The sequence below is a fragment of the Parambassis ranga genome, chromosome 12 (assembly GCF_900634625.1).
Source record: "Parambassis ranga chromosome 12, fParRan2.1, whole genome shotgun sequence".
In the NCBI taxonomy this organism is placed as follows: Eukaryota; Metazoa; Chordata; class Actinopteri; family Ambassidae; genus Parambassis; species Parambassis ranga.
The window spans coordinates 14,695,203-14,708,747 of NC_041032.1; the positions used below are offsets into that span (position 1 = coordinate 14,695,203).

At 42.5% G+C, this 13,545-nt stretch overlaps 1 protein-coding gene and 1 non-coding gene across 4 annotated transcripts in view; one reads left to right on the forward strand and one right to left on the reverse strand.

Moving 5' to 3' along the window:
- Positions 1-13,545, forward strand: part of arhgap24 (Rho GTPase activating protein 24) — a 47,301-nt gene that overhangs the window by 8,096 nt on the left and 25,660 nt on the right. For all 3 annotated transcript variants that reach the window (XM_028418287.1, XM_028418285.1, XM_028418288.1), the window contains one exon: positions 8,970-9,057. Coding sequence is in view for 1 of the 3 variants with exons in the window: in XM_028418285.1 (XP_028274086.1) it covers positions 8,970-9,057 (88 nt within the window). In the remaining 2 variants the exon portion in view is untranslated. The remainder of the gene's footprint in view (positions 1-8,969; positions 9,058-13,545) is intronic.
- Positions 1,394-1,466, reverse strand: trnav-uac (transfer RNA valine (anticodon UAC)). The gene has a single exon. It is a non-coding gene; the product is annotated as a tRNA-Val (tRNA).

A 13,545-nucleotide genomic window follows, 5' to 3' on the forward strand; every position in this document is an offset into this window, starting at 1 on the left:
TATGCTGATTTTTTACAGACATTTAACAGTGTTCACAGTTTGAAATTCATCTTCTCACAACTCATTCTGACTTCTGCCAGCTGAATCAACAAATCCATTTTATCCTTTGTGATCCAATCAAGCTGACAAATGGATGTCATTCCAAGTTAACTGAGAAGAATTTACAGACATTGACCATGTACAGTACATCTAAGTACATCTACAGTACATCTGGGTCTTACACAGCCAGAGTGGCTAATACCCCGTTCACACTGGGGGAAAAAATGTGGCTAAAGCAGGATTCGGCCGCATCCAGATCAATCCAGATGTGTTTTTTTCTGAGTGTGAACACCTCGAATCCGGCTGTATCCAGTTTGATTTCAATCCGGCTAGATCCACCTCTCGTGGGTGGATCTAGGATTGGCTCAAATGTGGCTCAGGTGTGAACGCAAATGTGGCGAGCGAATCCGGCTAGTGACATGCTACTTCCGGTTAGCGATGTGCGACTTCCTGTTCACGGGGCGTGACACGGGACAAAAAAACGCACGACGCATGTGCACACACGGTCCTACCGCGGTGTGAACGGACTCTGTATATTACGAGGCGCCACCTAGTGGTTTGGAGGACAGCAAACATGCTGGATGAAGCCGGATTGAGTGCGGACACAAGTGTGTGCTAGCCAGATTTGAAAATAGGTCTGAACGCATCCAGTTTAAAGGCTGTCTGGGCTCAATCCTACTCTAGCTGGAATGACTTTCTCCAGTGTGAACGGGGCCTAAATCTAGGATGCAGCAAAGATGCTTCCTGCAAAAATACTAATAGCAGATCTGGCACACAATTAAATAATAATAATAATACAGGTCTTGTTCAAACTCTTGTGAGCTTGTTTTCACTGAAGCTAACACACAAAGCTACCCTAAAAAAAAGAGCAGACTATGAGTAATGCAGACAATAAGGCCGTCTCTAACGTTACTGTAACCAGGCAGCCTTTTTCTCTGAGCATGTGTAGACTGAACAAAGAAGCAGCCACACACTGACACAGAAGCTGGATTCTCATTACAGAGCAGATATCAGAAAAAAAAATGTAGAAAGTTGGGGATAAATAATTAATTCCACAAGTTTAGTTTAATAAGGCGCCACATGGTGCATTTAACAAACTGCAGCTGAACTGACATCTGGGATGAAGATAAATTTAAACTCATTTCTGTTTCCAGGGCTGTTCTGGGATCCATTTTTTAGAACTGAATTACAAGCATGCCCAAGCACAGATTATTAGTGGTATTAAACATACAGATGAGAACGTCAAAAGGACTCTCAGTACATGAAAGTACAATTTGACACAGAATAGAAATCTTTAAGATTAAGATTTATTTGTCCCACAATGGGGAAATTGCATTAGATAAAGGTTGCCCATTGGTTCCACTGGGGATTGAACCCAGGACCTTCTGCGTGTAAAGCAGACGTGATGACCACTACACTATGAAACCTATGTTGATAAGCAACCAAAGTGACGATCGGTTGGATGAAACATGCGCTCTCTGCTTTCTATGTGGTTCGTGCCACCAGAATTTGCTTCACGTACACAAGACACTACAGTGGTACTTTTCAGTTGTAAGGCGTGCTGCTAGCGTGTTAGCATGTCTACTTCTGTAAACATTACTTGATCATAATGATCAACCAAAAACCATTTCAACTTAGCGTAGCAAAAAGTCACAATGTAAGAGAATTTAGTAGCTTCCATTCTGTTTTTCATATTTTAACTTTTGTCAGCAGGCCTCTTGTTCAGTTACTAATCATGGTGTGTATTTGTACTAGCAGAAGGCCGTTGTTTCTCACCAGAAGCTTCGTTCTTTGTCTGCACAAATACACAGAGGACCACATCCTTTTCTAATATCTATTCCACCCAAACAAAATCTTCTTTTTCCAGGGGAAACTTGAACACTTGAGCACAACTGAAATCTTTATTCTGCTCATCTACCCACACTTCTTTGTCTGGCTGATTTCCCAGAGAGCTGAGCGAAGCCAAACCCCAGCCACATCAGCAGCAGAAGTCTGTGAAGGTTAAAGCTCCAGACCTGAAGGTGGGCCACTGGCCAGAATCAGGGAGAGGAGATATTCTTCACAGCTATTTCTGGGAAGCCCTGGTTCTTAAGCAGTGTAGTTAAATATGGTGTTCTAGGCGCTGTGAATGCTCCAATGCAAATGCTGTGCAGCAGTTCTTAATAATAATTCACAGAAAATGACAGGAAGTAATTTCTTTTCCTGAAATATCTTGTTTATATTTACCTACCCAGGAAAGTCATTCATTAATGTCCCTCCAGTTCAGCTACCTGAGGAACCATCCACTCATCTGTGTTTCACAACTTTTCCATTCCTGCCCTACTTCTGAAACAAAGCCATAATACATTTCAGATACCTAAATCTGCTGCCTTTTTTCTGCAGTGAATGGGAAATTTCAATGAAACTAGGTCAGACACACAGGAGTGTGATCAAAGTCCTAAAATTTCCATGACCCCCAAAGCAGAGGAACATGGGAGAGCAAAAATACAAGAACTCCATATAGTACAGAGAAGAAGAACAGAAACCAAGATAAGTAATCTAGAGCTCCCAGCATCCACAAAAGAGGAACACAAGTAGAACAAAGAGGAGACAGAGGGTTATTGTTCCTGGCCTCTAATACTGATGTTTGACATAAGGGCAAACACAGTCACACACAAACAGCACAAATACATCTCCTAACTTAGACTGTTATCTCCATTCCATGTACCACATATCACAGAGGAGCAAAGCCATATTTAGATCTGCTATTAATTAATCCTCTCACGTGCTGTGAAGTCTCCATTTGTTACCTGTCACATTTGCCTAATTGCTGCCTTCTCACTGGGAGCAACAACATCTGCACTGTGCTGTAGCCCGTAGAAACACAGGCGCCACACTGATTAAGCAGAATAGTCACATATTTAACCTCTTTCTTGCTTAATATATCTATGACGCTCAGTGTTTAAATAAACACTTAACTAATATGTATCATCCCAGAAATAATAAACCTTATCTTGTGTCTCGGAGAGGAGGTCAGGGTGGGGTGTCAGGTCTGCAAAGCCTCCACAAATACTCCAGTTTTAACTATTATCCCCAAAAATAAGCCCATCTGTTAATATGGCTAATGAACATAAACATTACTAATCCACTAATATTCCTGTTTGAAGCTGTACGTAGTCAGTTTAATGTAAGATGCCTTTCTCAAAAACACTATGTTCAGATGTGGTCGTCAATACTGCTTAACTGTAGGCATGCATCATCATCCAATCAGCGTCTTTCTTTTGGGCATGCATCTCTGTATCATCCTTGTGCATTACTTCTTCTTAAATCTGAATAATATTGCCATATCCTACACATCTTATTTGTCTGGAACTATTTAACACTGCTTGCAAATCTAGCTCTGACTTTAAAGCTTTGTTTACAAATGCTGCCAGTCAAAGAACCTCTGATGTCTGTCAATAATATCACCTGAAAAAACATATTATTAGTACTGTCAGTGCAGCCCACCATGTTGTGTCCCATGCACTTGGGCCAAACCTCTCAGAGCCACGTCTGGAATCTGTGGAATGGGAGTCAGATGGAGGTGAAGGGTCACCAAAAAGCGTGCGTAGGGTACAGCACGTGTAGGCTTAACGTCAACATGCCATCTGCCTGCCCTCACTCGTCCATGGAGATGCATGCATGTACTCACTCACATTCTTACATGTACACACGCTCAGATTTCATCTGGCGGAGCCATAAACAAAGACACGCATTCACGCGGTGGGCGAAATGGTACAATTATTGTAATTCAAACCACTTAGCTTCTTATCTGTATGCCAGTGAAGTAAAGGAGGTAACATGATGAATGAACAAGAGAATTGTCAATGAATACACAGAAGTAATTGCATGTATGAAGAAACTATATTAGAATTGAATGTGGATGTTATGATTCTAGCCACAGAGAGTCTTAGAAGTTTGTTAATTAATATTCATGGCCACATCTGAACTCAAAATGAAAAGTCGCTGAATTTAATCTGAAATTACATAAAAATCAATAATGCAACAGCGCGATAGTGAACTGAAAGTCCTCTGTTTTCTCTGCTTTAGCCGGGAGGAGTTCGACCTTGGCATTTAACAGGAGTAAATAAAATGCCACTGCGATTCTGTAATTAGTCATTCTGAGGAACTGCCTCTGTCTACTGCAGTTTTGATAAAATACTGACATTTTGTCAGTTTTGACAATGACAAATACACTTTTTATGGTGCCATCATTAAAGAATGAAAGCTTTATATAAAGTGTCAAAGATCCAGCGGGACGCAGAACATTGTAAGTGCACAATTTAACGCAGCGTATTTAAGCAATGCCTCCGCGAGAGAACTACAACTTTTAACTGAAGACAGTCCTGGCTTTCAGCATTCCTAGAGTGTACACTAAGTATCGAGACTGTTTTCTTCGGCTCCTGTACAGTGACTGCATGTCTAATAGACTCCGCATTGCCTGATGGATGGAAAAGTCAATTAACTCTCACTGGACCTGCAACAGGTTCCTGCATGCTCTGTTTTCTAAGTCCTGTCTCTGTCTGCAGTAGCTGAGGTGGTAATGGGGGGCACTATGAATTTTAGGTATGTGCAGGTGCAGGGTTTTTTTTGTACAGAGAGTATTTCCTTACAAGAAAAACAAGAGCGCATGCAGCTGCTGCAGGGGCTGTAGGATGTGCCGAATCCCATCAAAACTCAACCAGGATTTAAGATGGAATCTGAGCTACAGACCTGACTGAAACGTTGTCATTTCATTAGCTATATTGCTTGTCAATAAGCACAAAGTTTGTCCAAATGTTCTGACAACATCTTGTTTAGACTGGAGATGCAGTCTCACTTCATTCGAAAATGTTGGAGTAGCAGAAACACGCCTCCTGCCTGTGTGACGGTATATTTGTATACTTTGCAAACCAAAGTAGTGTTGTCTCCTGCAGCTGTGTTCTTGTTTTATTTAAAGGAACTGAGAGTTCAGCTGACTGTGCTAAAGCTGATTTCACAGGATCCATGTGGTCATCTGTAAAAACATACTGCTATAGGTGTGTTTTTACTTCATGCAAAACACCTCCACAATCACATTTTGCCTCAAGTACAACCTCAAATCAGCATCAGTATTCAGTCCGGCCAGCAGTGTGTCCTTACAATGTGAGTGTATTTTTAGGAATTAGAAGAAGACAAATCCATAAAGCACATAAAGTCGACAGAGTGCTCTGACTTTAATAAGGTTGCAAAAAGACATTACTTATTTAATAAGGTTAAGTAAAGAGTTTGAGCACTGCAGAGGAAAACATTTATCACTGAGTTATTCTGGGGACTGTGATACAAATATCTCTTTAATCTGTCAAAAGGACTCGGCACTTTAATTAATATGCTTTTGTATGATTTTGCAGTAATTTAAAACCATACATAAAGTCCCATTTCATATCCGTTTACAAAACAGCTTTTGCTGTGGTTTTGATAAAGATACTGTAACTGTTTTGCACAACTGGTACTGGTTTATGCAGAACATACACTACATACTTGGTGGGGTATATGTAGCTTAAGTTCTCTATAGATTAAGCCGAAAAAGTATTTGATTATATATCTCCTCATTTTTCTGAATTCTAGCATAACATAAAAGTGGGTTTAAATACCAAGAACTGGCACAAAAATCTGAGATACTGAGCTTTTAAAATGATCTGGCATTTCAACGCCACTGTTTTTATCAACAACTCATACAGGGTGTTGAGTTATTCTGCTTTTTTTGTGATCTGTTTTTAAATATATAAATATATTTTTCCACCCTTTTTCAGTTAATGAGATTATTAGTATTTTAATGATGATCCTGTTGTCACAGCTGTGGATTTACTAAGATTTTTACTGTGACCATGTGGCACAGAAACAGAGCAACCTGTTTTATTACTGGAATTAATATAATATTTCTTTGGATGAGTAAACACAGAGGAGCATTCAAATCAGGATCAACCGTGGTAAGAAAAAACGAGTCTTACAGGTTGTACAGGTAAAAAAAAAAAATAAATGCTTGAACAGAGAAGGGATAATAACACAGTCCAGATTAGCATAAAAAATGTAATATGTCCACATCACCTGCTGTGACTTACTGTGTCTGAAAGGTCACCCAGGCTGAGAGCAGTAATTAATGGATAAAAAGACGAGTGATCGATGAGGCCAGGTTTAATGAGCCCTTAAATTTCCTGTTACACAGATAACTTGTGGTAAATTGACTAAAGTGTTTATCATGTATCTGTTTGCAATCTGTGATCAGTTTCCTCTCCTCTGCTTTTCGTAACAGGTCCACATTACTCATCATTTGTTTTTCGGACCAGATTATTATTAAACAAACTGAGATTATTGCTTAAACCACCAATTACCATCCCAGTTATCTTACATCCTAAAGAGGGCAATTTTTGGGCTAGCAATTTTACTGTAATGTCAGTATTCATAGATTTATTTCCTTTTTCCTGTCATTATTATCAAAACCAACACAGTGATGCTGCCTTATTTCTATGAAATGACACAGGCTACAATCACTGTCTCTTAAATTAGCATGTAGCATGTGGGAAGTGCTGTTAAAACTCCTGGAAAGATGACTATTGTGTGACTATTTACTGATGTAGCATAATAACATATAACAATAACATACAATCATACATGTGTGCAGTTATCTTGCAAAACATCCACACTAAGTGCACCAGAACTTCAAGAGTAGAAGAGAATATGTACTGTACTCTGCACCATTAGCTACGCTCACCTGGATGTAAACGTTTGGTTAGCATGCTAACAGCTAGCTTATCCGTCATCAGAATATTTGCTTCATTTCTCCACAAGTAATGAAGGCGCTTGACTTAAACTGAACTCCAGAGCATGTGCACACTTTGATTAAACACTCTAACCAACACTAACAATTATAACAGACAGACACATACATTAGAGAAATATTCTGAGAAACAACCAAGTAAACGAACTTTCCAAATTATGAGCGTATTTAGGGCAGAGAGGAAGCAACCAGCTCTCAGGCGCCCCCTGCAGGAGGGGAGTGGTTACTACGCCTTTAGTATTAATGTAATAATAATAATAATAATATTAATAATAATAAAATAATAAAAACAAGTCATAAACATGATAGGATGATATACAAGGAAATATATATATATATATATATATAATATTAATATGTAAGGCAGCACAGGGAACAAGACACAGGTGCACGCAATGATGCAAACACACAAACAGGAAATACAACAGAAACTAAATTGTCAAACCATAACAAAATCACATCACATTAGGGGCAGTTTGTTATTATTTCCCCCTAGTACATTGAAAAAAAAAAGTAATCAGCCTGGTGAAAATCTGTGGATAAGGCTGTCATTGACGAAGCTAATTCCACAATGTCTTCCTCTTATTGAGTCTTTCTAAGCCAGCGGGTAATTGATGGAACATCTGAAACCTGGAGGGCACAACTGTCAATATAATCCAGAAAAATGTGGCTCACTCACACAAGCGTTGACCAAAAGCGACCTCACAGGTGGATTTAATTGCTGCAGTGTGTGCAGGCTGCTCTGCCGTTAAATGAGACAGAATCACAGTCAGTAGTCTGGAGTTTGTTTGCAGTTTAAGAAAAACAAACCACATTTGATTCGATTTGGAGCATACTGTTGGACGCAGCCTTAGAAACAACCCGCTGACAGGCTGATCTGCTGCTTACAAGTCTGAGCCTCCTGCTGTCGCTGGTCTCAGACAGATTTCTCTGAGCCTCTTGTCTCCCCTTTTTGTTTGAAAATAAAAGATAATTGGGTTTGTGTCATTACCCCATTTCCAAAAATGACCTCATCCTACTTAACAACAATGTAAAAAAAAAAAATGCAGAAAACAACCCAGAATAGGCTGTGTTTTTGGTTCTTTTCCCCATGATCCCATTGGGTTGGGCCGCTCTAATGTACTCTTTGCTGGGTAAATATCGCTCTGGTTGCGGTTGGGTTTGTCTGCAGCAAACAACAGGCCACCAAGGAGGATGTATGGAAAGTGTGGCTGTAGCTTAAAACAGAGGAGAGGAATATCTGCGGTGCTGTGGTTTTACAGTATGGACGGACTACACAGGCCCTTTTTCTTCTTTTTTTTAAGACGTAAACATTCCTAAAGCCAGTCTCTGACATGCACACATTCACCTCCTGCTCCCCTGCAATCAATACACAGTGTGTGTGATGGAAAGATCAATGAAGAAACGTTCTTAAAGGTGGTTTGAATCCTGTGATATTGAAGCAGAGCAGATCCTCTTTCTGACAACCACATCAAATGGAGCCTCCCCCTCCTCCTCACCCTCCTCCCCCTCATCCACACGTCTGTCCCATCTTTACAGCCCTCTTTAAAGCACATCATCTGGGGGCCTCAGGTAGGGTTTCCACTTCCTGATTGTCACAGTTATGCCTCATTAAAGAGCTCTCTGTGTCTCTCAGCAGGAAGGAAACCAGCTCCTTTCTCAGATCCTCTTAATGTCCTTAATACTTGTCCCCTATATGCACATCTTGTCCACATTAGCATTAACGCAGACAGAGGTCACTCTAATGGCTCTCAGATGTGGCACCAAGGTCCGAGCTGGTAATCAAGATATCTGTGAAGATTATTTTACTGTAATAATCATCATATTTTATGAGGTAAAGCGATAAGAGAGAGAATTTTAAGGACATGTTGATGCTCCCACTGTTTAAAGCAGACACGTCTCTGGCCTTCAGTGTCACAGAGGCGAGCTGAGGCAGAGAGATGGTGATCCTCCTCCATAATGCTCCGTTCCATCATTCAGACACTGTTTCAAGAGCTGGAAGAGATGTTAATACTGAGCTCAGTGAGAGCTGCTGTTGCACAGCTGGGAAGCTGAAGAAGACGACATTTAGCGGGCGTGAATCTTCACTGATCAGTCTGTTCTTTATCGTCCACAGGGATCCATTTTTTTACCCGGAAACAAAGTTACAGAACATCCGACCAGCGGCGATGAAGGAGGGAAATTTCTTTTCGAGGTCATTCCAGGTAGGAGAACATTAAAGGAATCGAATCACGTCAGTGTTTAATGATGGTGGTGACGTTGACTGGGCAGCAGAGGAAACAAAAACACCAACACACACACACAGACACACACACTGGTAAAAGATACAGAAGCAGAGTCCATCAAAGCCCTGTAGAAAACACCGGATGTGTGCAACAGCCACTTTATTTGTCTTGAATGTTTTTTCCCTGCTGTGTGCATCCAATCGAGCTTCTCTCAGGGGAAACTAAGGCATCTTCTCACATGTTGTGAGCCTGAAGCTCCTACAGTGGACACAAACAAGTGACCCAGCAGATAGTGGTACCAGCTTTTTTTTAGTAAAAGGTCAATAATACCCCGTTCACACTGGGGGAAAAAATGTGGCTTAAGCAGGATTTGGCCGCATCCAGATCAATCCTCTCGTGGGTGGATCTAGCCGGATTGAAATCAAACTGGATACAGCTGGCTCAAATGTGGCTCAGGTGTGAACGCAAATGTGGCGAGCGAATCCGGCTAGCGACATGCTACTTCCAGTTAGCGACATGCTACTTCCAGTTAGCGACATGCTACTTCCGGGTAGTGATGTGCCTTCCGGTTCACGGGGCGCAACACGGGACAAAAAAAACGCATGACGCATGCGCACATGCAGTCCTACCGTGGCGTGAACGGACTCTGTATATTACGAGGTGCCACCTAGTGGTTTGGAGGACCGCAAACATGCTGGATGAAGCCGGATTGAGTGTGTGCTAACCAGATTTGAAAATAGGTCTGAACGCATCCAGTTTAAAGGCTGTCTGGGCTCAATCCTTATCTAGCTGGAATGACTTTCTCCAGTGTGAACAGGGCCTCAAAGACAGATGAAGACTGGAACGTGCTTTTAAAACCTCAGGGCTCATGGTACATAAACTGGCCTACCGGGACCACCAAAAAACATACTCAAAGGCACTCACCAAGGCTAGACAGGACCACTATTCCAAACTCATTAACAATAACCCTGGAAACTCCAAACAACTATTCTCAACTATCAGCCACCTTCTTAAACCACACACCCCCCTACACAACAATCACACTGTAGAACACTGCAATAAGTTTCTAGATTTCTTCACACACAAGATTGACAACATTTGCTCTTCCCTATCATCCTCTAACACCATCATCACAACGGACCACATTCCCACTACAGTCACACCACAGCACCTATCACATTTCTCCCCCACCATGCAGCAGGAGGTCGAAAGTATCATCCTAAAATCAAAACCCTCTACATGCCCACTAGACCCCATCCCCTCTTCCCTCCTCAAAACTCACCACCACTCTATTAGCCCGCTTATTACAATGATCATCAACCTCTCCCTTCAAACTGGCCATGTCCCACCATCCCTTAAAACTGCTCTTATCAGGCCTCACCTCAAAAAACCCACTCTAGACCCAGAGGTTCTTTCCAACTACAGACCAATCTCCAACCTCCCATTCGTTTCCAAAATACTAGAAAAAGCTGTCTCTGCTCAATTACATAATCACCTCAAGACACAAAATTTATATAAAAAATTCCAATCTGGTTTTCGAACAGCACATAGCACAGAAACTGCACTCATCAGAATCATTAATGATCTGTTAATGGCCTCTGACTCTGGACACCCATCTCTTCTCATCCTTCTCGACCTCACTGCTGCATTTGACACTGTTGATCACCACATCCTCCTCCACCGTCTCCAGCATTACATTGGACTCAATAACACAACTCTCAACTGGTTTCAATCATACCTCACAGGGCGGACTGAGTTTGTAGCCCTGGGGGATGCAACATCCCGGCCCCACATTAAGACCAGTGGGGTCCCCCAGGGCTCAGTGCTCGGTCCGACCCTCTTCACCATATACATGCTCCCCCTTGGACGTGTCATCAGCAGGCATGGAATCTCATTCCACTGCTATGCTGATGACACACAGCTGTACATTAAGGTCACCCCCTCCACCCCATCTGCCAACATCACACGCCTCTCTTCCTGCCTGGAGGAGATAAAGGGGTGGATGAGTCAAAACTTCCTGCAGCTGAATAGCTCCAAAACCTCAGCCATTCAAATCGGCACCTCCCATCAACTCCGATCCTCCCCCATCACCTCCATATCAGTCTGTGGCCACTACATCCCCCTCAGCCCCTCTGTCACAAACCTGGGAGTCAAATTTGATCCCCAGCTCACCTTTGAAACTCATATTAATCAAATATGCAAAACCTCCTTCTTCCACCTCCGTAATATCGCTACACTCCGCCCATCCCTTTCACACCGAGCTGCAGAGAGGCTTGTCCATGCCTTTGTCTCCTCCAGGCTGGACTACTGCAACGCACTCCTCATCGGGATTCCTGGCGAGAGCTTACAAAAGCTACAGTATGTACAAAACAGCGCTGCCAGGATCCTGATGAGGGTGCGAAAACATGAACACATTACCCCCGTTCTGCACACACTCCATTGGCTCCCCATCCGCTCCCGTATAAAGTACAAACTCCTCCTTCACACTCACCTCTGTCTCCACGCTAATGCCCCAGATTATCTCAGGGAACTCCTCACTTCACACACAAACAATAGAACCCGGTCAGGCAACAGTCACAGATTGCAGCCACCCAGAACTCTTTTAAAAAGTATGGGCGACAGGGCCTTTGCGGCTGCTGCTCCCCGTCTGTGGAACGCTCTGCCAGACTACCTTAGAGCTCCACAAACGGTGGATGCTTTTAAAAAAGGCTTAAAGACCTTCCTTTTCCTGGAAGCCTATTCCAGCTAGGACAGTTTTATGTTGGTTTTTATGTTGGTTTTCTTTCTGCGTTTCTTCTTTTGTTCTTTTAACCCCTATCTATTGATTAGTTTTATAATGTTGCCTTGCTAATTTTAATGACTAGTGTACACTGTTGCCTTGCTGATTTTATGTAGCACTTTGAGATTTGCTCGCAAATGTAAAGTGCATTACAAATAAAATGTATTATTATTATTATTATTATTACTAAGTTCAGGTGTGTCTCAGGTTAGCTTGAAAAGCTCTTATCTTTGCCTGCTAACGGCGTTGTTGGTTATCTAACAGTTCCCCTGTCAGATGAGGATTAACAGCTCCCTGCAGAGATTATTTCATGGCCGTCAGACATTCAATATTCACACTTATATTCAGGATTAATTGTTGAGACACGATGCAACAGGCCTGATGATAGAATACGTGTGTGAAAGCAGGACGTTGCCTCTTTTCCTGAGCTTCACACAGGCTTTGAAACTCACTCCAGTGACCTTCAATTTCTTGTTCAAACTATCAAAGGCTGCGTTTCTAACTGCCGTAAAATTACTCATGCAGATCACAACATGCGGAATAAAATGTGACTGCCCATTTGTCCACAACATGGGCCTTTCAATTAGAACTCAATGGGTCTGCAGAGAGTTTCGGCATTCCTGCTTCGTGCTCACTCATACTGGTGGAAAACAAGAACGTGGCTTGTTATGAGGAAAGCAATAAAGAGGTCTAAGAGAGCAAATGAAAGGAAAACACAACACATTTATTCCACTGGTCTAAATGTGGCCGTGCAGTTTGAAACACAGTCTCTGGCCAACAGACAGACAGGAAGTGATGGGAGGAGAGGGGGGGGGGGGGGGGGGGGGGAGTCAGAGTTGTACAGAGATGTCCGTTGTCTTGTAAGGGCGGTGATGGCGATTAAACATGAGCTGAGTATCCAGTGATTGCTGGGACATCTGTACAAGACGGGACACTGTGCACTCCAATTACCAAGCAGCTCTTTATTTTTAACCTTTTGGGAAAGTTTTACGCATTCCGTGCTTTGTGAAAAGTCTGAAAAACAGTTCAGAGAGCACCTGTGCCGAGCTGTCTGCAGTGCCGAGCTGTCTGCAGGGCTCTCCCCTCCTGTTTCCACATCTGACCTGCACAAGTGAGTGAGCGAAGAAACAATATTTAGACTAGAATCACGCTTTTGTCTTTATTTTCAACAAGCAGAGACACACTGGGGCGTTTGTTTAAGCAGCAGCCGCATTGTATTCCATTGCACTGACATGTTACAACATGAGCAAGCACACATGTGGCCGAGCCGAAACGACGAGGAATCACAACACAAACAAGTCAGTGTCTGTTTTTTTGTTACAAAACTGAAGCTTCTCAGACAGGAAGCGCTGTCAGACTGTATCTGGAATTCATATCAGAACAATCTCGCCTCTCAGGATCACCATGCAGCTTTATCTGATGTCACTGAATCCTCTCAGGAATGTCAGGTATCATCATAACACCGCCGCACAGCATGACAGGCCTCCGAACCATGCAGGCAACATGCAGGGCATGTCAATAGCAAAAAAACTCTGGCTCTTCATTCACTTGGTCTGTCTGAGCTGCATAAATACCTGCTGCTAAATGTCACTCAGACTCTCCCTGCTGCGTTTTTAATGGAGAAACAGCGCACTCTTTCCCCGAGCTCCAATAAACACAGGGCTTTGGCTCTGACTTCAGCAGGTTCC